The 24013-nt window shown below is 45.7% G+C and overlaps 1 protein-coding gene across 7 annotated transcripts in view; it reads right to left on the bottom strand.

Annotated features, from left to right (window-relative positions):
- SEPTIN9 (septin 9) overlaps nucleotides 1-24013 on the bottom strand; it is a 629083-nt gene that overhangs the window by 67860 nt on the left and 537210 nt on the right. The window contains exon 1 of one of the 7 annotated variants that reach the window (XM_069200266.1): nucleotides 5349-5478. The exons of 5 other annotated variants lie outside the window; for them this stretch is intronic. In XM_069200266.1, coding sequence (XP_069056367.1) covers nucleotides 5349-5451 — 103 coding nt within the window. In that variant the 5' untranslated portion in view covers nucleotides 5452-5478. Of the gene's footprint in view, nucleotides 1-5084; nucleotides 5290-5348; nucleotides 5479-24013 lie in introns of those variants that run through there. One more of the 7 variants, XM_069200269.1, reaches the window with a different exon arrangement.

Below are 24013 nucleotides of genomic sequence, written 5' to 3' on the forward strand. Positions count from 1 at the left end.
CTTCGGGGAACACGACATATTGATGAGGGGGTACTTCTGGGACTCCCTCACCTTTCGAGGGCGCACGGTGAGAACGAAGATATATGTGGCTGAAAAAGGGAGGAGCCTTGTGGGGTGGAAGGACCTGGCGAAGCTGGGTGTGATGCTAGTCCTTGGGGCAGAAGATCCCATAGTTCTGAGGGATGATTGGGTCAATTACGTGCAGCCTGAGGATTTGCATGAAGGATTAGCTGAGGTTCTCGACAAATTTGATTCCGTTTTCGAAAACAAGGTAGGGTGTGTAAGAGGATTTGTGCATGCCATACGGTTGAAAGAGGGTGCCATGCCAATTAAGCACAAGGTCAGAACGATTCCCCTTTCGGTCAGCTGAAGGCTGTCCTGGATAGGCTGAAAGTAGAAGGAGTAATAGAGGAGGCAGGCGCATCAGAGTGGGTGTCCGCAATCGTGGTGTCCAAGAAGAAGAGGACAGGGGACATTCGGCTGTGTGTAGACCTGCGATCCTTGAACAGAAATATCCTGGTGAACTGCCATACTCTGCCCAACATTCAGGAGATATCTTCCACATCAGGATTGAGGTTCTTCACCCTGATAGACCTGAAATCCGCATATCACCAGGTATGCCTCACGGAGGATTCCAAGGAATTGACCACCTTTATTACCCCGTTTGGAGCATACAGGTACGTCCGTCTTCCATTCGGCCTTGCATCGGCCTCGGGCGTCTTCCAAAAGCTGATGGACCTTCTCTTCTGCGATATGAAGGGAGTTGAAGCCTTCCAGGACGACATTCTGATACACACGGAAGATGAGGAGGGGCACCTGGAACTGTTGGGCAGAGTGCTGGAGGTGCTAAAAAAAAAAAAAAAAAAGGGGGATGACGGTCTCCAAGGACAAATGCAAGTTCATGGAAGGGAAGATCGAATACTTAGGGCATGTGCTTACCCCAAATGGCATCGCGCCTAAAGATGACTTAGTGAGGGCCATACGAGATGCCCCCTGCCCAGGAGACAAAGACGCCTTGCGATCGTTCCTGGGACTCAGTGAATACTATTCCAAGTTCATGCAAGGATACGCGACCACAGTGGAGCCTCTAAGGAAACTGCTGCGGAAGAACGAAAAATACACGTGGACACAGGAACAAAGCGCTGCCGTTGAATCCGTCAAGCAGGCAATCGCCGCGGCTCCAGTATTACAGCCGTACAACAAGGATCTCCGGAACGTGATCACAGTTGATGCCAGTGCCAAGGGTATCGGCGCAGTGTTTTGCCAATTCCAAGGGAAGAAGGAGAACACAGTCGCATTCATATCCCGATCATTGAGTGAAACAGAGAAGCACTACAGCACCATCGAGCGGGAGACGCTCGCGTGCGTCTGGGCCGTGGAGAAACTGAGGAATTATCTGTGGGGCAGGGAGTTCGAACTGGTCACTGACCACAAACCCTTGATATACATGATGGATGGTGAAGGACGTGGCAATGGCAAAGCCAGCTCGAGGCTCCTACGTTTACTGTCCAGATTGCAAGAATATCACTTCACCATCAGACACATCAAGGGCGGCCTCAATTGCAGGGCGGATTGCCTATCGCGCATGCCAGTCACGGGTGAGGAGGACGGTTCCCTGGATGACACGGAATGCGTGGTGGCAATGGTGGACGCAACAGCCATTTGCGAGGGATCCATATCTGAGGAAGAGTGGTTGACGGCTCAGGAGAAGGACACGACTATTCGAAGGGTGATGGACCACATGACGGCTCGTTGGCCCCCGGTCCGGAACTTGCACAGAGCACTCAGGAGTTTCCAACAGGTTAGCTCTGAACTCACCATTGAGGGCGGCTTTGTGAAGAGACACAAACTGTTTGTGCCTCCGGAAGGTTTGAGAGACAAGCTAATCAGGATTGCCCATAAGGGCCACCCGGGCAGTACCGCTACAAAAAAATCTCCTCAAGCAGTACTACTGGTGGCCAGGGTTAGCAGCGACGTCAGCAGCTTCATTGATCGGTGCGGACCGTGTTTAAGGGCCGACAAACACTGGAAGACGGCGAAAGGGGAGCTGCAGCTGGTGGACATTCCTGCTGGCCCATGGAACAAGATTGCCATTGATTTCGCGGGCCCATTTACCCTGCTACCAGACGATTGTAGACATCTCATCGTTCTCACAGATTACTTCTCCAAATGGATCCACTACAAGTTCGTCAGGGAGGTTACCACTGACCGAGTGATCAAGGCACTGACAAAAATTTTCGCGATTGAGGGGCAGCCGAAGATCATGGTGTCTGACAACGGCACCCAGCTGGTGTCCAGGCAGATGACGGATTTTCTGTCCAGGTTAGGGATAAAGCAGGAGAAGACCCAGCTGTACAGCCCGAAGAGCAATGGGCGGGTTGAGCGGATGAATAGGTTCCTCAAGGAGGGCGTGCAACAGGCAGTCGCCTCCAACATGGATGTTAAAGCGTTTCTGGCGGACAAGGTGCACACTTTTCATAACACGCCCAATGAAGTTACGGGACACACTCCGTTCTACTTGATGAGAGGGAGAAGATGTATGAGTGAGCTTACCCCTAAATTCAATAAGTGGTATGACATGAGGGAGGAAATTGAGGTGGTACCGGGTGAGAGTTTGAGAGTCAAAGAAAGAATCATGGCTAAACAGGAAAGCAACAAGCGGTATGCTGACATCGTGAACAGAGCCAAAGCTAAAGATATAATGCAGGGGCATTGGGTATTGGTGAAGAAACCTAACAAGGTGAGGAAAGGAGAGTCTGTATTTCAAACCCCTGTACGTGTGCAAGGAGTGACAAGAGGAGCAGTCTGTTTGGAAGGAGGGGGGTGGCGAAGCAAGGACGACATTGTCAGGCTTAAGGCTGGTCAAGAGGAAATCATCATGAGAGGTAGTCGTGGGTGTGGGGCCGAGAGCGTGGACGATGTGGATGAGTGGCAAAGTCATGAAGCCAGGGATGTAGTCACTGGTGATGAGGAGTGTGTGAATACGTCCTCTATGCGAGGGCGGATCGGACATGGAAGTGCAGATCGGTGTGAGAAAGCATGGCGCGGCTTGGCGGATGCCGAAGGACAGAATAGTAGCAGGCCCTAATCTGCGAAGAGAGACACCACAGCGTAATGAGTTCAGGCCAAGAGGGTACAGGCGCTGGCAGGGTGGGTTCACCCCAGTATATTACTCCGAGCAGGCCGATGAGGCATATCCGAGTTCCCAAGAGGTTCGAAAATGTTGTTATGAGATGAAGTTCCATAGGTTTATGTTTCTGTTAAAAGGGGAGATGTCGTACGTGAGTTAACGTACGAGACGCCGGGGGGCAGAAGGTAGTCCTTCTTCTATGTTTAGGTCCCCTCCTGACGTCACGGCCAATCCGGATCGAGGATGGTTGTGACGTCGGGGGCGGCGCGAGGAGGACGAAAGGCAGAGCGCGCGACTCGGGCTGGCGGTGGTGCTCCCGGCGGCTCCTCGTGGGCCTTATTGTTTGTGGCAAGAAATAAAGAGTGATTTAAATGCAACGCAATCACCTCGCTTCCTTCATTGCTGCCACTACAGTGGGGTGCAACAGATGGCATGGGTGAGAGGGGCAACATATGGAGGACACAGGTGACGGGAAGAAAACACAGCAGAGTTGAGCACCCAGGCGATAACAAGGCGGGCATGTGAGTGAGAAGCACAGGAACCTGGAGCATAGCGGAACGAGGGGACTAATACATGAAGAATAATCTTATAACACACACGCACACTAACAGTGTGTGCACATAAAAAGAAAAGAGTAGTGCCTGAACAATGAGCAGTGGAAGGATACACTAATGCGCTCGTGCTCCGGCCGAGCGTCAAACAAGGAGGAAAGCTCCGAGAGCAAAGAGTAAGAAGCAAGCAAATGAGTGACAACGAAGCAACCCACAGGTAAGTAACGAACGGGTATTAAGCTCGGTGTAAACTAAACATACGCCTCATGACAAACAGCGCATACACTGACTTAGACGCGACCTAAAACATAGCGCCTGAAATGTGAGCCATGAAAGGATAAGTGACTCGAAATGCTCCGGGATGCGAGGAAGTTAAGGCCACACCAGCTAATCAACAAGAAGCATGCAAATGAGCCTGACAACGCCAACTAATCCAAATCAAGGGGCGGGCTGTCAAACCTCTGCAAGTTCACACTAACATGGGCTGTCTGGAAGGTGAGACCTAAAAATCCGTCTTAGCTAGAGTGCGGATAGCTTGGTGGGTTCAGTACTAGCTAGCCACTGCAGAGATCTACGTGTACCACATACTAACAGTTTTGAGTGTCAGTAGTCCCCATTTTTCTAAAATCACGAAATTATGGTTGTGTTACTATGAAGCTACAAATATGGGACTAAGCGGGTCAAGCTCTACGTGTTATTAAGGTTAGTTTCGCGGAAAAGACGTTCAAGGGCTGTCCTTAATAAACCACTCAGAAGGACGTGCGTCACAGACCGCCAACTGCAAGAGTAGTAATTAACGGAAACGCGAGTTTGACCCCAAAAACTGTTTCACAACAACGACGGTCGGATTTAATGTGTGATCTGCGCAGCCCCCAGCACTCTTCCTTTTCTCAGAATGTACAAAGCGCCCAGGCTGTGAGGAATCGTGGGTCAGAGATTTAGAAAGAGCGAGAGCCTTGGATGGGACATCCGCGGACCAGACCCGCAACCGTCTGTGTCTTTAAAAGAGGGGAGGCGTGAGGTCAACGTAAAACTACTGATCGTATTGCAAATGCGCCCCTCTCCCCCCAATTTGCCCTGAGGGGATACTGTCCAGAGATGCTTTAGGGTACAGGCAAAGCGCGTAATTACAATTCCATTCCGGTCGCCTCCCCACCCGCTTTGCAGGCTCAAATTAGTGTAAAATGATAAATAAAATTAAAGGGTTAAACCGAACCGCCCGATTCCCAAAATATGCCTTGTATTGGGGCGGGACCACCCCAAAACATTAAGATGAAACTGCTTTTATCCTTTTTCACTCGAGGACACAACTCACTGAACCCCACCGCCCCCTCCCTTTACAGAGCTCCCCACAGTGAACGTATCCTGCTCCCCCCCCCAAAATTTTCTGGGCTGCACCTTACCAGCGTCTAAATAAAGATCTTCCTCTGAGCCCCCTTCTCTCGGGGGTCAAAATCGTACCGAGAACACCTCTGCCTGCTCCCGCCCTAAGACAATCTTACCCCAAACAACCTCCCACTTTAACCACTGCCCTATCCGCTGCGAGCACATCCCGGGGAGGCCGCGTCCTACTCCCGGTGCCTCTCTCACGGATAACCGCGTCTCATCAGCACCAACGACAACCGGAGGGGGTTGGACAGGGCCCCAAAGCAAACAAAGGCTCTCACCCTGCCCTGCGACCGCCGTCCTCTCTGGCGCCCTCTCAGCACATGAACTCCCGCACCTGCCGCTCACTGCTTCACTTGGAACAAACAGTTCCCCTCTTAGCATCCTTATGAACTGCCCTCCCCTGATCCCCTCCCCCATGGCTTACAGTCTCCATTGTCAGCTGCACAAAAGGCCCCAGCGGCCTAATTTAAAACAAGTGACGAATACTCATGCGCGGACCCCTTTTTGCAAGCGGTCGAATGCAGGGTCATTTCACGAAAACACAGTTTCAACTTGCTTTTTCTTACTGCTTTGCTGAAACATTGTTTTTATTTACACCGAAATTAATAACATCACTCGTAAATATTGAATTATGTGTTTTCAGCGAAAAAGAAATTGCTTGGAGAAACTGGCCGAACTACAAAGGCAAAATACACAAACGCCTAAGTGTCTTTTAATTACTTGGGTACATTTTCTGTAAAGTTGCAAAACTCTAGAGGGACTAAAGCGACACCACAACCAAACGTCAGAGTTTACGAATTTTTAAAAACATGTTTCATATGTTACTGAGGACTTAAGGTCACGCATAAGGTAACTTTCAACCGGAAGAAGGTTTATCTGTGTCAGTAGTGAAACCACTAGTTTTTTGTTTAATTTTAACATCTACTGCATGCTGGGAGTTGTAGTCTTGTTCCACTCCAAATACACTAAGCTAACTTAAGTACCTTGTCACAAAGGCGTAAAAGAAATGCTGTAGTTAGAACCAGCTGCCCCTGGCGAGAGGAATACAGTGACAATTATATATTTCAACCCAACAACACTTGTCAGAAACGCTGTATCATTTGACCTAAAATAATGCACGTTTCGGAACTTAAGTTAACATGTTAATCCATATCAGAATTGTGCAAATACCATAATCAACTATTTAGTTTCCAATAGCAGCGAACATACACCTGGCAGAATACTCGAACAGTTACCGAGGGCAGATAGCCTTAATCAGCCTGGGCTTCTGGGACAGCTGCAATTTTAATTCTAAGGTATTTACGATCATTCTTCTAATGGGGGAAAGGGTAACTGTAACACAACGGCTGATATGTTGAAAGTGTTATTATCTTGGCACCCATGTCTGCATCTTCGGCAAAACTCTGCCCACGAACATAACCACTTTTGGAAAACCCTCCATAGACCTCTCCTACCAGCCTCTGGTTTTCGCTTGCATTCTGGTACCTGTAGGTCTGAATTTAGGCACGCAGCCTACAACTAACAGAATGCAAAGAATCAGGATTGTGTGAGCTAGGCACAGGCATCAGATAATGCAACTCTTTGAAGTTACTATCAGCAGCATGTTCGAAGCTATAAGCCCATGCCCCTACTAGCTTGCCAGATATGAACAGGGACATCTGAGCAGGTTTGAGGCACACAGGTGAGGTAAGGTAGCCAGCACAGCCGATTCAGGCCTCTGAACCCAGGTACCTAACATTTATGTGCCTCTCCAGCCCAGTCCCTGGGATGGCTAGTCCCAAGTGTGCACTACAGGAACCACAATTCACTGTGGTGTTTTAAATGGGCTTGTACTGCCCAGCACTGGGTACCCGCGCTTCTTCAATTTGAAATGGAGAGTACATACTCTTCTCAGCACTGCTTCAGTACATTAACTGGGAGAGTACCAGCACTTACCACAAGCAAACAGGTACTATGAACAAGCATTTGCAATGCAACAGGTCTCACATTTGCTTGAGTTAGAGCTATTTGTGTTGTACATTTATAACAGGACTTTTCTTACTACATAAATTGGTCAACCCTGCCTCATAATTTGGTATTTTCCTGCCATTCCAGTGACCCTGCATATAACTAAAGTACTTACATTTACCTTCTTCCTACATCTGCAGCCAAAAATTAAAATGTTGCCATTTAAAATCCTAATTTAAATCTGCCATGCTAATCTGAACAGAATACCACTTTCATCATCCCACCATCAGAGTTCCTGGCTGACCAACACAATTCCCCCCAAAAAAACAGAAACAAGACAGCCACAGAGGAGTAACAAGAAAATAAACTAGAAGGGTCACCCAAACATATCAAGAGTGTTCAAACAGTCATAGAGCAATAAAGATGTCAAGTTGGCCTGAATCATGCTCATAATTGCAATAAGGAGAGATTAATAAAACATATGCAATTTTTATGAAACCCAACAAAAAACCCTTATCAGAAATACACATTTGGCATTAAACTGTAATGCTCAGAACAGCCCCTTGAAGATATCACAATGAAAATCACATTTGTAAAAAACATGTTCATAGAACCATATATATTAGACCCTAGAGGGCATAACCGCATGAAAAGAAAATGTCAGAAAGTAATGCACTGTAAGCAAATATTAGCACCTACAGGGCATAGCGCATTACACATTTTTAGGCCTAGTAGGCATACTGCAATAAAATTACAAACAAGGCCTTTAAAACACAAACTACAACCATGAGAGAGCTTAAAAAGACACAATGGTGGGAGGGGTTATTATTTTGGGATCTCCACTAACCTAGTGTGGGGACCCAGAGATGATGTATACATAAAGCTCATACTGTTATCAACGTTTTGGTGGAGGTCCCATTGATCTAGGACCACCATAGGCTTAGTTATGAGCAAAAATGTTTTCTAAAAGTAATGGCCTGTAAAGCATTATGGGGAAGGTTTCCCGAGTGCAGTCAATATTGTAGTATCAGCTCTTCCACTGTGTCGTAAGAGCTGCTTGAGGATTTCTGTATTTTTTACGTAAAGCATTTATCAATTACAAGTGTTTTTGTGAAACACATGGCGCATAAAGGGGAAAGCCAAAGGGAATGACTGATTAGGTAACAGTGTGAACAATGTGACCAGTGCTTGAATGTAGCCAATGGAGTTCACGCTGTGCTGTGAGCGCCATGGCAGTCATGGAGCACGAAGGAAAGAGATAAAAGAAAAATATATAGGCAATCGTGCAATAGTCCATGCAACTGGGTCAGCCTGCAAGGCAGTAACAAAACCGCCCCATGGCGGGACAAATGTAAAGCATTTACCAATGACATTAATGGATTTTTGAAAGGCAAGCGCACAAATGAGTGAAAGTGAAGGGTATGAGATGGGCACAGTTAAAAGCCCACAAAATACTTACAATAGGTCGAAAAGCGCTTGCACGCTCGACCTAAAAATGAGTACCTGCACTTGTGGACTTTATATTCAATTTTCTTTAGACAGCTGCACTTTGTACCATTTGTCCCTTTATTTAAAATGTCAATAAAACTGATTGTAATAAAAAAATATTATACTATACGGAAATTCATATAATGGAGTCTAGGCCCTCCATAGTTGTAAGACTTTCTAAGCAGCGGTAATATAAAACATCTTAGGTGGTCGTAAGGAAAGAAGCAAAGGTGGAGGCCAGGAGTGTCAAAATAGTGGACAGTCCTCCCATAGAGTTTCTATGAGTCCAGCGTTCAACATACAGTACTTCAGACCACCAAATCACTGTGCACGTCTCATCTATGTGCACTTCCACCAAGATGGGGCTGGGGAGATAAAGAGGCTGCAGCAAAGCTAGGACTTTGTGGAGAGAAGCACACATGTAAGTGAGAGGAACATAAAGCACAGTGGAAAGGGCGGACAATCACACAAAGAAGACAGCGGGAAAACACATGTACTCAAAAGTGCTTAAACAAAAAGAAAATAATGATCAACTAAAAAACACAAGTGAACAACGGAGCACATATTAATGCGCCTATCTTTCAGGGTCGCAACCAACACAAGAAGAGTAAGTCCACACAGCTAATGAACAAAAAGTAGGCAAATGAGTGACAATGAAGCCAACCAATGGTAAGCAATGGGAGGGCTCTAGGCCTTCTGTAAGATGACAATATGTGTTCACAGACCAAGCAGGTCAAAACGCGTCAGTGGTGAAGGATGGTGATTTATTTTTGATTGCAATTAAAAGGAAAAAAAGAAAAAGTTTCCTCCTGGAGTGCGGTGGTGAAGTTGCTTGCAACTGGTTGTTCTTGGATTTATGAGAGGAAATGATCCATTCCTCACACCTGCACCAGCCGAAAGCAGGACCACTTTGTTTGCTTATATATATATATATGTATATATATATATAAATCTTCAGCCAGCCCTTTTTATTTGATCTATTGGTATTTCGTCCCCCACTACAGTGCATTACATGTGGCAGGGGGTCAGCCCACTGCAGTCACTGGCTAACCTCACTGTGAGTTACAACATTCTTCACTTTCACAAAGAGCACTTCCAAACACAAAGTAGTTCCATTTAGTGCCAGCGACTACTATGGCAACGTATATTTCTTGAGTTCAAAATTATGGTTGCCTTTTTCAATTTTTTTTTTTAATACTTGTGAAGGACCCACAGCTCTCACAATAACGTTTTATAAAACCATGGCAAAACAAAGCAAGTACTGACAAAGCCAAAAGACTGTCGACCAACAGACAACCAATTGGCTTTGCCAATGATTGTTCTTCACATATTCCCACGTTTTCCTGTAGCTGTATAAACCTTTTTTGAATTATAAGAATGAGGGGCTTATTGTCATTTTTTGTTACAGCCAATGAGAAAAAAAGGAGAGTACAATAGCGCCCCAAAGGCCTGATATCCTGTCCTATTAAAGAGAATGAAATGGGCAGCAAAGATCAGGATTACAAGCAAGTCATATACATACTAAGAGTTTTAAGGCCTCGCTTGTACTTGAAAAAGAGAAACTACAATTTTCAGAAGGCAGAGTGAGTTGATTAAGAAACCAGGACTGGCTAAATGCATCACACATATGGCATCACTTAGTGGCTGTGTTTCCTCACAGTGTGTCATGTGATTGCTGCGACGCTACCTTTGAGTGTCAATATGACAAGTTTTTAGGTCTGGCATAGAGACGGCTTTAGTGTTTCTCAAGCATCATGTAATAACAGAAAATAATTAATCAAGCATTGACAAATCCAATAGGTTTTGCCTATGCGAAAGCTACTAGCTTTGGCAGTATCTTTTAGTCATGTTGTACAGAAGCATGGTTATGGAGCACGGCTAACATTAAAGTAGGAATAAATACATTTTTGTTATGGCTGAGGGGGGGTCTGCAACAAGGACAATGGGAGGGAGTGTGGAGAAGGGCAACAAGGACAATAGTAGGGTTGGAGGAAGCAGCGATGAGATGTTTCTTTCCTTATGGTGGGCGGGAGGGTGGGGCAACACAGGCAATGGGAGGGCTAGTAGTGGGAGGGAAAAAGCTACACAGGCAATGGGAGGGTGAAACTGGGAGGAAAGAAGCAACACAGACAAGGGTTGGGGGGAGAGAGGGTAAGAAGTAACACGGAAATGGGTAGGGGGTGGGAGGAGAAGAAACCACAACGGTGGGAAGAATAAAGAAAATAGTACCTGAATCACAGCAAGGAGTGGATTTAGTAAATCAGTCAGTACTTGGTCCATGTTCCAAATTAAAGATCAGGAAGTGACACCGGCAAGCTCTAGCCAATTAATAGGCCACAAATAACAGTCACAATGTAGTCAACAAATAGTGAGAAATGAGTGGGCTCCAAGGTGCTTATAGTACATAATATAACCTGCAGTGACACAACGCATGCGATGTTGGCAGGCAAAAGGCTAAAAAAAAAAAATATCAATAGGGGCTTTGGGTCAGCTCACCCCATCAATTAGTCTGTTCAGGAGTCATTCACATTTTGCTTTTGCCCACAACAGTATGCAGTCTGGAGAAATGGGTCATCCAATTTCAGCCACTGGCTCCTTTCTACTGTGAGCAATGGCACTGCCTTGATCACATCTGTCTAAAAATAAAGGCACCTCAATGCCAGGGATTATGGGCCAATACGTGACTTTGTGAATGCATTTTTCATTCCACTCTTTGCCCCTTTTTAGCTTTCCCCTCAGATATTATGCACTGTTGCTCCAAGACATTTTGTTTACTTACAGGGGACTTAAAGCCCATTCATTGCTTACTACTCGTTGGCTCTATTGTCACTCTCATTTACTTGTTCCTCTTTGGTCAGCACATACTGGGTTGACTTCCTCTTCTTGGATTTGTTCCGTCCCTGGAGCATGGTCCAATTACTTCTTCCTTAACCAGTGTCCTTCCACAGCTCGTGCTTTCAATGCTACTTTTTAGGGTCGAGGCTGCGTATTGCTTACGAGACGCTGTAGTAGTTAGAAAATGGCTCGGAGTCCCGTCCATGTCGCGTCAGTGTTTTTCATTGGTTCGTGAGCTTCCCTTTTTAAAATCTGCTTGCTTTCATTAGTGGAAGGCATGCATACGTCATGCCTTGTCCGGTGGTTAGCCCTCCTCGAGCGCAGCGACCAAGTACCGAAAACATATGAGGCTCGCTGTTTTCGGTCCGGTTTGTGGACTACTCTTTCTCTTTTTTCACAGCGCGCATGACATTGACCATGTTACATAGTTAATTCCCCTTTTACCGTTTACGTAGATAATTGCACATTTGTCGATAGGTTTCACTAGAAGTCAACAGTAGCAGCACAATCGCGCCCTTTTTTCAATTTAATGAGGCAAGAAAAGTCCGGTTGGGAGTTTACAACTGCTAATAGCTCTAACTCGGAGAAATGCAAGATCCGTAGCATTGCAAATGCTTGTTTCTTTTTGTAGAAGCACTCCATAAGAACACATCTTATTGCTGTCACTGTCAGTCATGTTGCTTGACCTCCTTCCCTCCTCCCACAATCAGTTGTGTTGCTTGCCCCTGCCACCCTTTTCCCGCTGCCTGTGGTGCTGCTTGCCCTCTCCAGCGATCTGTGGTGTTGACTGCCCCCTCCTGCCCCTCCTTGTCCTTGTGTTGCTTGCACCTCCTGCTGTCTTTTGTCTTTCTGCTCCCTATAGCCCTCTGATGTGTTCATAACCCCCCCTTACACACCTCCCGCTGTCTACGTTGGACTGCCCCCCCAACATTTTAAAAATATCAGTATGAGGCAGCCAACCCTGGCTGCATTAAGCGTTGTATTTTCTAACTTTATTTATTTATTCTACTTAAGCTGCAGCACAGGTGCCTTGTAGCTTGCCCACCCTGTCCCACATTGTTGCCTGCCCACTCCTCTGCCCCATCCCTCGTAGCTTGCCCATCTCGCCCTGCCTAAATAAAAAAACGCTGACAGAGCCTAATAGCTCTAACATGAGGAAGAACTACTAGGCTCTGTCAATGTGTTTTTTAACCATTTTGTACAGCAGCCGACTATAGTTCTGGGTTTTTAGTGGGAGGAGTAGGAGTGGTTATTAGGCCGTGCGTGGCACAAGGCCACAACCCCCTTCTATGTCTCTTGACTGCTGGTTACATAGTATTGGGGTTGATTCCCTGCTTCCCAACCAGACCCCCATCCCCTCTTCACAAGATGTAAATATTTTTTAAGTCCACAGGTCTGATGTTGGTAAAAAAGGCTACATGAGTGGCGAAACAGCCATAAAAGCGGTGGTTTAAAGACCAAGTGAGCGAGAGGTGACACAACCTTCTGAACAGTGGTTAAAAGGCCATGAGAGCAGTGGTGAAACAGACTTATCAGTGACTGGTGAATCAACAGCGCGAGCAGTGGTAGCACGCCTTGTTTCTGAGGTTTGAAGGCCCACCGCAGCAAGCTTCCCGTCCAGCAGTTCTCATGCTTTCAGCAGGAAGATGTCAACGTCAGAAGCACCTGCCTGTGGTGGTAGCTGTCACAGCAGATTGTGCTTTTAAAAGCAGACAGAACTGAGAGAACATTTCAATCCAAGCTTTGTAGGCCATTCCAGTGGCACTGGCCTGCCAGGAACACCAGGCGATGTTCCTGGGTTGGATTGCTCTGATGTCTAATACCCTAAATTATAAAATCCAGATAAGATTAAGGACAGCAGGCACGCTGTAATATCTGTATAGCATTAGGCTATGGTCTAGTGGGCTGAAAAAGGTCAATGGGTGCGTGGATGAAAAAGCTAAACTAAAAAATATTTATGAGGCATGCTCCCTGGTCCTCATCCCCTGGCTACTGTTCTCCAGGTGATTTAGTCCTGGTCTTTCTGGTCAGTTCTGGTAGTTCTGAATCTCCTCCTCTCCTGTTCGTCCTGGTCTTCCTCTTACCCCTCTTCCTGGTCTTGTTGATCCTTCTGGACAAGCCTCCAGGTCTACCTTTTCTTCGTTCACCTGGTTCCCTAGATCCTCCTGGACTTACAAGTGGGTTTGGTCTTGGCCATCTGGATGGGTTTGGGCCTCCTCTTCCTCCTCCTCCTAGTCTTCCCGGTAGTCCTCAGCCTTGTGGTCCTGTGCGTCATCCTTCTAGTTTTCTCCCTAAAACACTACAAACACTAGGTAGTGGGCTGCATGGTTGTGTTCTACTGTCCCTCCCAGTGGCCCACTTCCTGGCACTCCCTTACACCCCCTACCTCCCGGTTTGCCTCGTCCTAGTCATCCTGCTTGCTTTAACCATGCTCCTCCTGCTTGTACTTGTGGTCCTATCCCTCAGCACCTGGTTCCCGAGAACCTCCTCCTCTGTCTTCTGATCTTCCTAGTCTTCTTTTCCTGTCATCCACCTCCTCCTTCTGTCTTATTAATCCTCTTGTTCTTGGTGGAACTGGTCCTCTGGTCTTGGTTCTCCTCCTGGCCTATCCTCGTTCTCCTCCTAATCTTGGCCCTTGACCTATGTAAGACCTGATCCTCCTGGTGGTTCTGGTATTGTCCTGGTCAAGAAGGAAGTCCCAGTGCCCCTCCTCTTGATGTTCTTCCTCGTTCTATTTCTGGTCTTTATCTACCCATTTAATCTACCCATTCTGTTCTTTATCCAAGTTGTCTTCTTAATACTAGTTCTATTCTTATACCCCTTTCATTTCCCAATCTGTCCTTTTCCTTGACCTATTCATAAGCCCGGTACTCTTTCCCTTCCTAGTCCTGTTCCTCTTTCTATTCATGTTACAAGCCCTGTTCCAAGTCGTTTTCCTTGCTCTAATCTCTTCCTAGCCCTGTTTTAATTCTTTACTAAATCCTTTTAGTAGTCCCAGCCTTGTCCTAGGTCTTTCACTAGTAGTAATTCTCTTGCTACTTCTGGTCATTTTTACTAATACAAGCCCTCTTTAGAGCCCTTGTTCCTGGCCCCTAGATCCTCTCCGAATCCTTTTCAGTTATATTTCTTTCCTTGATATCATCCCAGTACTAATCCTCGTTTTAAAGCTAGCCCTCTTCCTAGTCCTCTTTTAGTTATCTACTCTGTCATTTTCCTACTCCCTATCATAGTCTTCTCCCTCATGCTAGACCTAAGCTTGTCCTAGCTCTCTTACTACTTCTAGTAATTTTACTAGTACTAGCCTTTTTTATAGTCATGGTTTCTCTCTCATTCCTGCTCGCTCCTAGACCCTTTCTTAATCCTTTTCAGTTTTGTTCCTTGCTCGCTTCCTAATTCTAACTCTAGTATTGTTTCTAGTCCCTTTCCTAGTTATCTTTTAAGTACTAATCCCATTTTAGAGCTAGTCCTCTTCCTAGTCCTAATCTCTTTCTAACCCAGTTCTCTTTCTAGTACCAGTCCTCTTCCTAATACTTGCTTCAGTCCTTGTCCCAGTTCCCGTCCTAATCTATTCCCAGTGATCACCCTCATCCTAATTCTAGCCTTCTTCCTATTCCTAGCATGTTCCATAATACTGGTCCCTTTCATATGTCTGTTCAACATCTTCTCCCCCTTCTATCACTCACAACCAGTGGCAGCTGGTATGTAATGGGGGGGTGGGGCGGGGGAAATAAAAGAAAAACAAAAACACTCAGCTGTGTATGGCTATTGTCTCTCCTCTGTCCTCTCGTCTTTCTGACTCACAACAGCCGGAACCACACAGGCTCCCAGACTCCCCATAAGCCAGTCACAACGCTGCTGTCACCAGCATGACTGCAGCGTTGTGATTGGTCTGAGCGGCCTGGTCCAACGTTCAGACAGGGAGTGGGAGCCTGTACATGTTCTCCACCGGCTGTGCAAAACAGCCGGGTGGAGAAATGCTAAAAGCGCATGTCTGTTCGTCCGGCACATGATGGCAGGCCAAACAGTCATGCGCACCTATGGTGCGCATACCACTCCTCCTCCATGTGACACAGCCCAGCCCCACCCTGCCCTAACCTGTCTCTGCACTGAAAAATAAAAGGATAATAACCTTCTGTTTATTATAATTTTATTTTTCCTTTTTTGCACTGCTCACAGCAGTGGGGCGACGCTCCTCTCCATTAGCGGAGGAGACGCCGGTGCTCACAACTCTCCCTACTCTCAACTGACATCAGCCAAGTACGACCTTCAAACAGGGCAGACTGACCTCGATCAACTGCCGAGATGTCCTTCTGTCAAACCCGGCACTGTGAAGAGATGCCTGTGAGGCACTAGCTTTTGTAAAATGGTGACTGGGAGGCAGGAGCTGCAGAACTCAACACCCTTTAAAAGAGGTCACAAGGAGGAGTGTGAACACCTGCAGCAAAACTGTGCAGGACTAGCAGGTGCGGGACCCCAAAGTGACACTAGCCAGATTATGTTGATGACCAGTCTGCCCAGCCTCTTCACCTAGACCTTCGTCAGAAGAAGGGCCATTAGGGACCCATATTTAACCAACGTTTTTTTGCTGGCACTATGCCTAGTTAAAGCACTGTCCTTGGGACTAGCTTTGCTGTTGGACACTTTAGCCTGGAAGATGTGTTACCTACAGGTCTGAGTCTCAAACACTTTGTAAACACAAATAAGGCTCTATTCTCTGGATCCGAGTTTGAAAGGCCTGTGCCACCCGCTTGGTGTAACTATGTCTGAGTTATAGAAGATGCCTGAGCCTATGAGATCAGTTTATTCTTACATATTACTAGAGGTGGGTGAAGCACTGAAAGATCGAGCCAAGCTCGAGACTGAAGCTTGGCTCTGGTCAGCCCAAGGTCCTGTTAGAACCTCAGGCCCATAACATGAAGAGCTTTCATGTGGCTTCTGCCTGCAACCCTTGCTCTACCCAGGATATGGCATTATGACCACAGCTGCTGACTTCAGAACTGGAGAACCAGTTTTGAGTCTCCTCGTCAACTCAACATCTCGTGATTCTAGGCAAGTCACTTAATTTCCCCATGCCTAAGAAAAATGGATGTGACCTTGTAAAGCACTTCAATATCTTAGGGTCGAGTTTGCGCTACTGCAGAAAAATTCTCCACGAAGTAAATGTAAAATAATAACATAACAAGAAGAGACAACTAGATTGACGCAATTGGCTAATTTGTACAAAGTGAAACATGAGAATATGGATAAATCAAGGTTTTCCCTGTTAAATTATGTGATCTTAGCCAAATATTTAATTTTACCAAAACTCATTTTACTTTATGTATGAAAGCATTTTCAAATATGTGAGCTCAAAATACCAGCTGTACAAAAACTTACTGTATTTCTTTGATTGACTATAGTGTTGATTTATAATCATCTGGGCCACATGCAAGGTACACATGACACCTGTTTTGCTTCTTGGTTCATTAATGGCCGTGTCACCAGTGCAGGAATGGGGGCAGGAATGGTCCAAAGTTCATGTTTAAAAACCATCATTTTTAAGTACTTCTCAGTGCAGTGCTATAATGTGACATATTAACGTCAAAGCTTCCACCTGTTAACGAAACACACTTTCTTGAACTTTGAAAATACTTTATATTTTACTTGATGTTTGGTTTATCATTTACATAGCAAGCGTTTTCAGGGCTCCACTTGTGCACGGGATGTAAAGGCAGAACCAGACAAGACCCTCCCCCTGCTCCGCACACACACACTTTCCATGCTTCGGACCCAGTCAGGTGCAGTCAGGCATGTGCCTGTCCCTGGAACTAGGTCCCCCTTGCACCGCAGGGACTGCAGGGGCTTTTGTTATGCCACTGCGCCAGACCCTTGGTTCGGCTCTTCCCCGTTAGTTTGTTGGCTTATCCATATCTACATATAACTCGGCCCTCTGCGGCATGAGCCTGCAAGGTATGTGAAACCTGAAAAACAGTTTTGCTGCAGGAGGGCTGAGTGAGTAAAGTCATTGTAACCACAGATATGGCTCCAGTTTCTACGGCTGAGCCTGTATTCTGTGTAACTCGAATTTCCCTGAAGTCCAGCATGCCTCTGGCAAAGGGAGCGGCGTGGGCAGATGGCTTCCTCCATCCTTCACTTCCAGTCCGAGGACCAGCCCGTCTCCCTGTGGGATCCAGGACACCCCCATTTCCTCGCCTTGTATCTGCTGTTCGGGAGCACACGGAGGCGATCGCTTTAGGATTATAAAGGGAGTCACGAGGAGGGTTTAGGACGGACGGGCCCATTCGTCTCCACCAGGACCATCCCATTCTGACACAATAGGGAGCCCCTGTAGGTTTCATTCATTAGTGTGTGCTCTATGGCGCCCCAGTAAAACCAGATGAAAGCCCATTTCAGAGCTGGCGCTCCGTGTTTACCAGGCTCTGCTGCGCAAATAATATATATCATTTACTGTGCAGGGGCGGAGGCCTGAGCCGTGCCCTCCGGCCCCGAGCCGCAGCTTTACAAAGGCATCCAACATCAGAGCAGAATTTAAGCCACTAAAATCCTGTTGAATTCTGGACATATAAGAATTTGCACATTTCAGATTCTGGATGTTTCAGAGAGCAAATATTCCTAAAGATCTTAGAGAACCGAAAACCGTGTGGATTTTCTGCACTGTCCCAAAGCGGGCCCAACTACTGGCTTCGATGAGCCGGCCACTGACAGCCAGAGTTTCGGATATTTTTGTTCAGGCAAAACAACAAGAAATCCTTCCTCCGTTGCTTTATGCCGACCGTTTCATAATTAATTTGGAAACTGACCTCCTTACTCTTCTTTTTCTCACATTTTATATTTTGCTACATTTGGAATATTCTCTCTTAATTTTTGGCCTTGGTCTAAAGCGGCCTAGCATATCACTTAAGTAGGTGATTTCTGATTAGTGTTATGTATTTTGGCTCAACCCCTGCCCAACTAGCCTTGAGTAGCAGTGCCCATCAGTTTCCCATGGACAGTGGTCTCTTCTACACTACAAACAATAACAGGCACAGGGTATTGGAGAACTTCGGGAACGTATGACTCTAGTCCATCCACTCCAGACCTTCTGAAGACTTCAACGCCCTTCCGCTGACCCCTATGCTGTGTGGTGATTTTGTAAACAGGCGTGGTCTTACTTCTCCCACCCACTGATCCACGCAAGTGCAGCAACCTACTCCCTGTTCTATATAAAGCACTCCAGTGCCACAAGAGGCACGCTTCAAGCTATGAAGTGATCCCAAAGCAAAATGAAAGAAATTCAATTTAATCTCAGTTCTCCACAATTTCGGCCATGTTTGACATTCTTCTTCCTATATATTACACATAAGTTGTAATGACTCCTGAGTAGGGCAATCTTTAAGCATCCAATCCTGTGTAAGGAAAACACACTGTTCTCTTTGCCCTGTCTTGCACTGCTAACAATCACAAAGGCAGACATTCCAGAATGTTCCTTTGTTTCATGGCCTCACTTGAATCGCTTGTGTTGAGCCCTGTGGTGATGTCATTGGCCGGATGACACCTTTAAACTCACCTGAATAGAACGCTTCAAATAAGGCTTAGAGCAGCAGTGACTTTGTGGAAGTGATTTTTCCGAAATCACGTGAGTTAAAAATGGGAATTAATAGCACTATGAGCGTGGAGGTGACAAGCCATGTGCTATTCATGCACATCAGAGAGGTGTGAGGTTGGGCAGATGATGAGATCTGAGTGCATCTCTCTTTGGGAGTCCTCTTTTTTTATATAACTTAGGAGTGCTAAGGTATAAGATACATTAAAGATAATAAGACTGAAAATAAACATAGTTTGTTAAGATTCCAGCAGTGAGGGGAGAAAACCCCTGTCTGCCATTCTTCAATGAAGGCCTATGGGAAAGTATTCTGACATGTGACGTCTAAATACTAAAGGTTCTGAATCCGTTTATTCTACGCATATGGTACAGAATATTTGGCTTCCAGATCCCAGACCCACTCTTGTAGGTTAATGGGCCTAGGGCACGCAGGATTAGTTTAGCTTCACTCTAGAATCTATTTTCTTAGGTCCTGTGACTGGAGAAGGCTGAGCGGGGCTGTGGCTACTTGTGGGATGCTCGTCACAAGCATGGGCACTTGTCCACTAGTACAGCCCTTTCACTGGATCAGCCTACGGTCCACGTAGCACAAAAGTTCTCTGTAGGTCCACAGGCCACGGCACGGTAGACTGACGCATCCTCTCTGCATCTCCTGGTAAAATTAAGGTAGGCATTTTGAGGCATGCTAGATCAAGGCAGGAATTCTGTGCACAGTAACTGATGAATGGGCATTCAGTGGTACTTGTGCACAGTGACTAAAGGAGAAGATTTTTTATGCACTATTACTATGATAAAATGAATGGTCTGCAGCATAATTACTAGTGGGCATTGTGTTCTGGAGGGGCAACTGATATTTTCATCAAGGGTGGGAGGGGAGAGAGAGTGTGCCTTGTATCAATACTCTGTTGTACATGAATTCTGCAAATGGATGCAATTTTATTTTTACTGTAGAACAGTTGTTCTTGACCTTTTGACTACCATGAACCCCCCACTGAATCTCTACTGGAAGTCAGCGTCCACGCTTATGCAACTTCAACGATCTGATCCTCTCATCAAAAATACAGAATAGACAGAAAATTACAGAAACAAATATACACCAGACAACACAAATTGTGAAATATTTTATTTAATACTCTAGCAGAAAATGCACAAATTGAAATTTTAATTGTAATTGGAAGGTTGAGGCTTTCCAAAATGTGGTTTTATTTTTAAAACAATTTGCTAGATTGTAGCATATCATTTTGTTATCTTTTGCTCCTAGTGTATGCTCTCTTTTTGTTGGCACCTAGTGCTTCGCCAGAGGCCATTAATCATCCATACTACATTTAATGTGCTTTTCTTGCTCTGCTCCCGCAAATGAAGAAAATTATACCAACTTTATTGTTAGACTACAATTTCAAGTTCCTTCACACTTACAGTGTTGCAAAGTCTTCATTTTGCATCTTTATGTACATATAATTTATTCATCTGCTTCTATTATTTATTTTGTAAACAGTTGCAAACTCCCTGAACAAGAGTCATGGACCCCAAGTTAGCAATCACTGTTGTAGAAGGTTTATGTTCCTGGAAACTATAGAAGATCTTGAAGCATGGGACGATTTCAAGAGCTCCCACTCAGAATGAGCTTCTGAAGCATTTTTTGCCAATAATATCATCATACCTAAATAACGTGGTTTTAAATGTACCATAGTGTGGACATTTTTTTGAAAGACTTCCTCCTGGAATCACGCCTGACCCACAAATCCCTTGCACAGGGCTGACTCGCCGGCTCAATGACTATCTTCCTTGACACTCCTGAGTCACTGCTGCTGGGACAAGGCTGACTAGGGTGGACTTGTTCTCTCTGAGTCATATCCAGGAAGCACCATTCCCTCTGCTCAGGTAGGAATTGCTGAGAACCAGAGTCGGTAGCCGTAGGGCAGTGAGGCTGGCCCTAATAGATGTAGCAGGGATGTTGAAGTCATGTGAACCTAGGACAGTTGGGTGGGATCCAGTGAATGAAAAGAGTATGCTCTATTGACTTGGAGCAAAGCATCAATTCTACCTTTATGTGGAGGCGATATTGACTCTGGCCGGTCACAGTGGCTAGATCCAAGCCATATTTCCAGGATAACCACTGTGGAAATAGCTCGCACATATATTTCTTATAAGTAGCCTAAAACTGGTCATGGATCAACGCTGAAAACACCTGCTTCAAATAACTGCCATAGAAACACATATCCCACACTAACAAATCATGGTTATTGGGATTGTTAATTAATTGGTGCCATATTAGCAAACACAGACTACAAGTCCCAGAATACACTGTGGCATGGAACAGTACATTGATGCATCCTCTCTGCACACTCTGATACAATTACGGTAGGCATTCTGAGGCATGTTAGTTCAAGGGAGGAATTTGTGCACAGTCCTAGCAGAGTTCAGTAAATTTCTCTCATGTCCTGGTATTCAGAGAGGGTCAACTAAAAACAGTGGGAGGCAGCTTTTATGTTTCCAAAGCAACACTAGTTAGCAGCTGTTATCAGAAAGCAATTTAATGAGCAGGTAAAATACTGAGATTAAACATTTGCAATTTGTTTCATATTACAGTGTGGTCGGTGCTATTGTGTGAATGAGCACTGTCATTCTGTGGCCCTCCCATGTTGTAAAATTGTGGTCCTTGTATTTTTGGGAAGTGTCCTGGATTTTTGTTTTTAGGGGTGAGCGCAAAGCGCTCCGTCCCTCTTCTAATCTCTCTTTAGGGGGATTTTAACCACAGCCATGTTACGTCAGTCACTTTCATTGGTTCGTGAGCTTGTCTTTTAAAATCCGCTTGTTTTCATTTGTGAAAGGCATGCATACGTCATGCCTTTTTCCGGTGTTTAGCCCTCCTCAAGAGCACCAGTAAACTACTGGAAACATACGAGGCTCCATGTATTCCGTATGGTTTCTGGACTACTTTTTATCTTTATTTCACGGCACAATCGTGCTGTTTGACACAGCGCAATCATGCTTGTTTTGTTCTTCCATTTAATGTGGCAAGAAGAGTCCGGTTAAAAGTTTACAACGCTTGTAGCTCTAACTCGACGTAATGCGAGACCCATTGCATTGGAAATGCTTGTTTAAAATCTGGTCACCCTACACCACATTCACGTTTCCCTAGCTGCAATTTGATAAAAAAATGACAGCTAATATGATAGCAGTTGACTTTTCAATGGTTACAGTGAGAGAACTTCAAGTACGCATCAAGGTTGTGGAATGCTAAGTACACGTTATGACAATATGTTTCAGGTGGTTGAAGTTAAGCACAGCTAACTGCACTTCACTTAACAGGATAGGACACCATTGAACCTATTTCTGGTTGAAAAGTCCAGTTCACAGCTGCCTAATTCCCCAGGTTCATTGGCGACAAGCAGCTCCAGTCATTGTTTTTTCCCTTGTGCCCTGGGACTGTTAGTGCTGGTTTTACAATTAGATAACAGGAGCAAGGAGGCAAAGCAAAAACCTGGACTGGATCATCTAGTCATCTGTGGATCTAGGGAACTCTGAAGGTCTGCCTGTTCCAGCAGAGCACAGGATCAGAAAGAGGTGAAAATCAGAAAAACGAAACGGTGGCTACAGGAGCTTTATAACTGTATTTACTCACTTAAACTGCGCCGGTCGGCTAATAATTCCACAGAGCTCTCACATTTCCTGATAGTGCATCTAGTCCAATTTTTTCTTTGAATTCTGGGACTTGTACTCCTGGTGTGAAAATATGTTAAAGGCTACAAATCACAGTGTGAACTTAAAAATATCTGGACTGGGTGAACTACTAATGCATGGAACTGGGTAATTTAAGAGTTCTGGATCTGATATGCATTTGAAAGCTTCTTGATTAAGGATACCAGATGGCTCAATGACACCGTGGGCATAATGCTTCAATACTGGCATTTTAGTTTACAGCTCATTGTTTTCAGTTGAGTTAAACTGACGTGATCCAACACAAAAAACCCAGGGCTGGGGAACTACCGCCTTGGTAAAATGGAGCGATATCCTAATCTTCCTCTCACTTTACCGATGGACATGCTTATGGGGTCTCTTTCCCACCTTCCCTGTGGCCTTTTACCGATTTCTGGGACGTGTCTACCATTACTTAGATCTCATCCATGGTCTGTGTACCAGATCACTCTCTGAATAAGTTATCAGTTTTGACTCAATTTCTCTGGATTCATTCATAACAACGTTTTCCAGCTGGCAACTGTGGTAATTTCAATTTCGCTAGTGCTTAAACTCAAAGCTTCCAGGCACTGTGAATTTAAGTGCTCATGCAAATTGTTGCAGTTTGGGAGCAGTGTTCCTGGAGCCATGTGATTCAATGCCAGATAGCGCACACTACCCATCAGTATGCAGAGAACCTGCTGCTGGCCGGAGAAGGTACTGAAGTATTCCTGCACAAGACTTAATCCATTCAGCCCCCGATAGGATCAGAAGCAGGAGCGACGAGGAGGGTTAGATATTTGCGTTAAACAAATAGATTATAGCTCAGCCCTCGTTTGCAAACAACAGATACAGGGTAGGTTTTCCGCTCGGTGGAGATAAGAGGTCTTTTAATCAGGGCCCAAGGTGAGTGGAATGACTCCACCGGCAGCTGCTTCAAGGACGTTTTAACGCGTCTACGCTCTCCGTGCTGTCACTCTGAGCATCCGACGGCCTGGAGGGCGTGGCGACAGAGGACTTGTTCCATTTTTATACAGAGATGAATTGAAAAATATTAATGCTGCTGCAACTCTGTGTAATAATCAGTAAAAACGTAAAGCAAGAAACCTTAAGTATGTTACGCAGCTGTTATGTAGTAACACTGTCATTCTTGCAGTTTTTAGCCACTGTTGGGTGTCTTGGGGTTCAGTGCCGTCGCGCCAGATTCTGAGTTTCCCTGTGATGGGATACTGGTGCGAGCCAGGTCCCCGGCACTAATGGAAAAGCACCCCCCCCAATATGGGGGCAGCGTGGCCCCTTAGAGGTCGGGGCTGCCATGGGACGACCCCCGCACTAGTTGTGCAATGAGCTGGCCTTGTATTTCCACCCTCATGCCTCGCGAGGTGTGGGGGCAGATATACCTAGGAGAGATAT

This window comes from Pleurodeles waltl, chromosome 7 (genome assembly GCF_031143425.1).
Source record: "Pleurodeles waltl isolate 20211129_DDA chromosome 7, aPleWal1.hap1.20221129, whole genome shotgun sequence".
NCBI classification, from domain to species: domain Eukaryota; kingdom Metazoa; phylum Chordata; class Amphibia; order Caudata; family Salamandridae; genus Pleurodeles; species Pleurodeles waltl.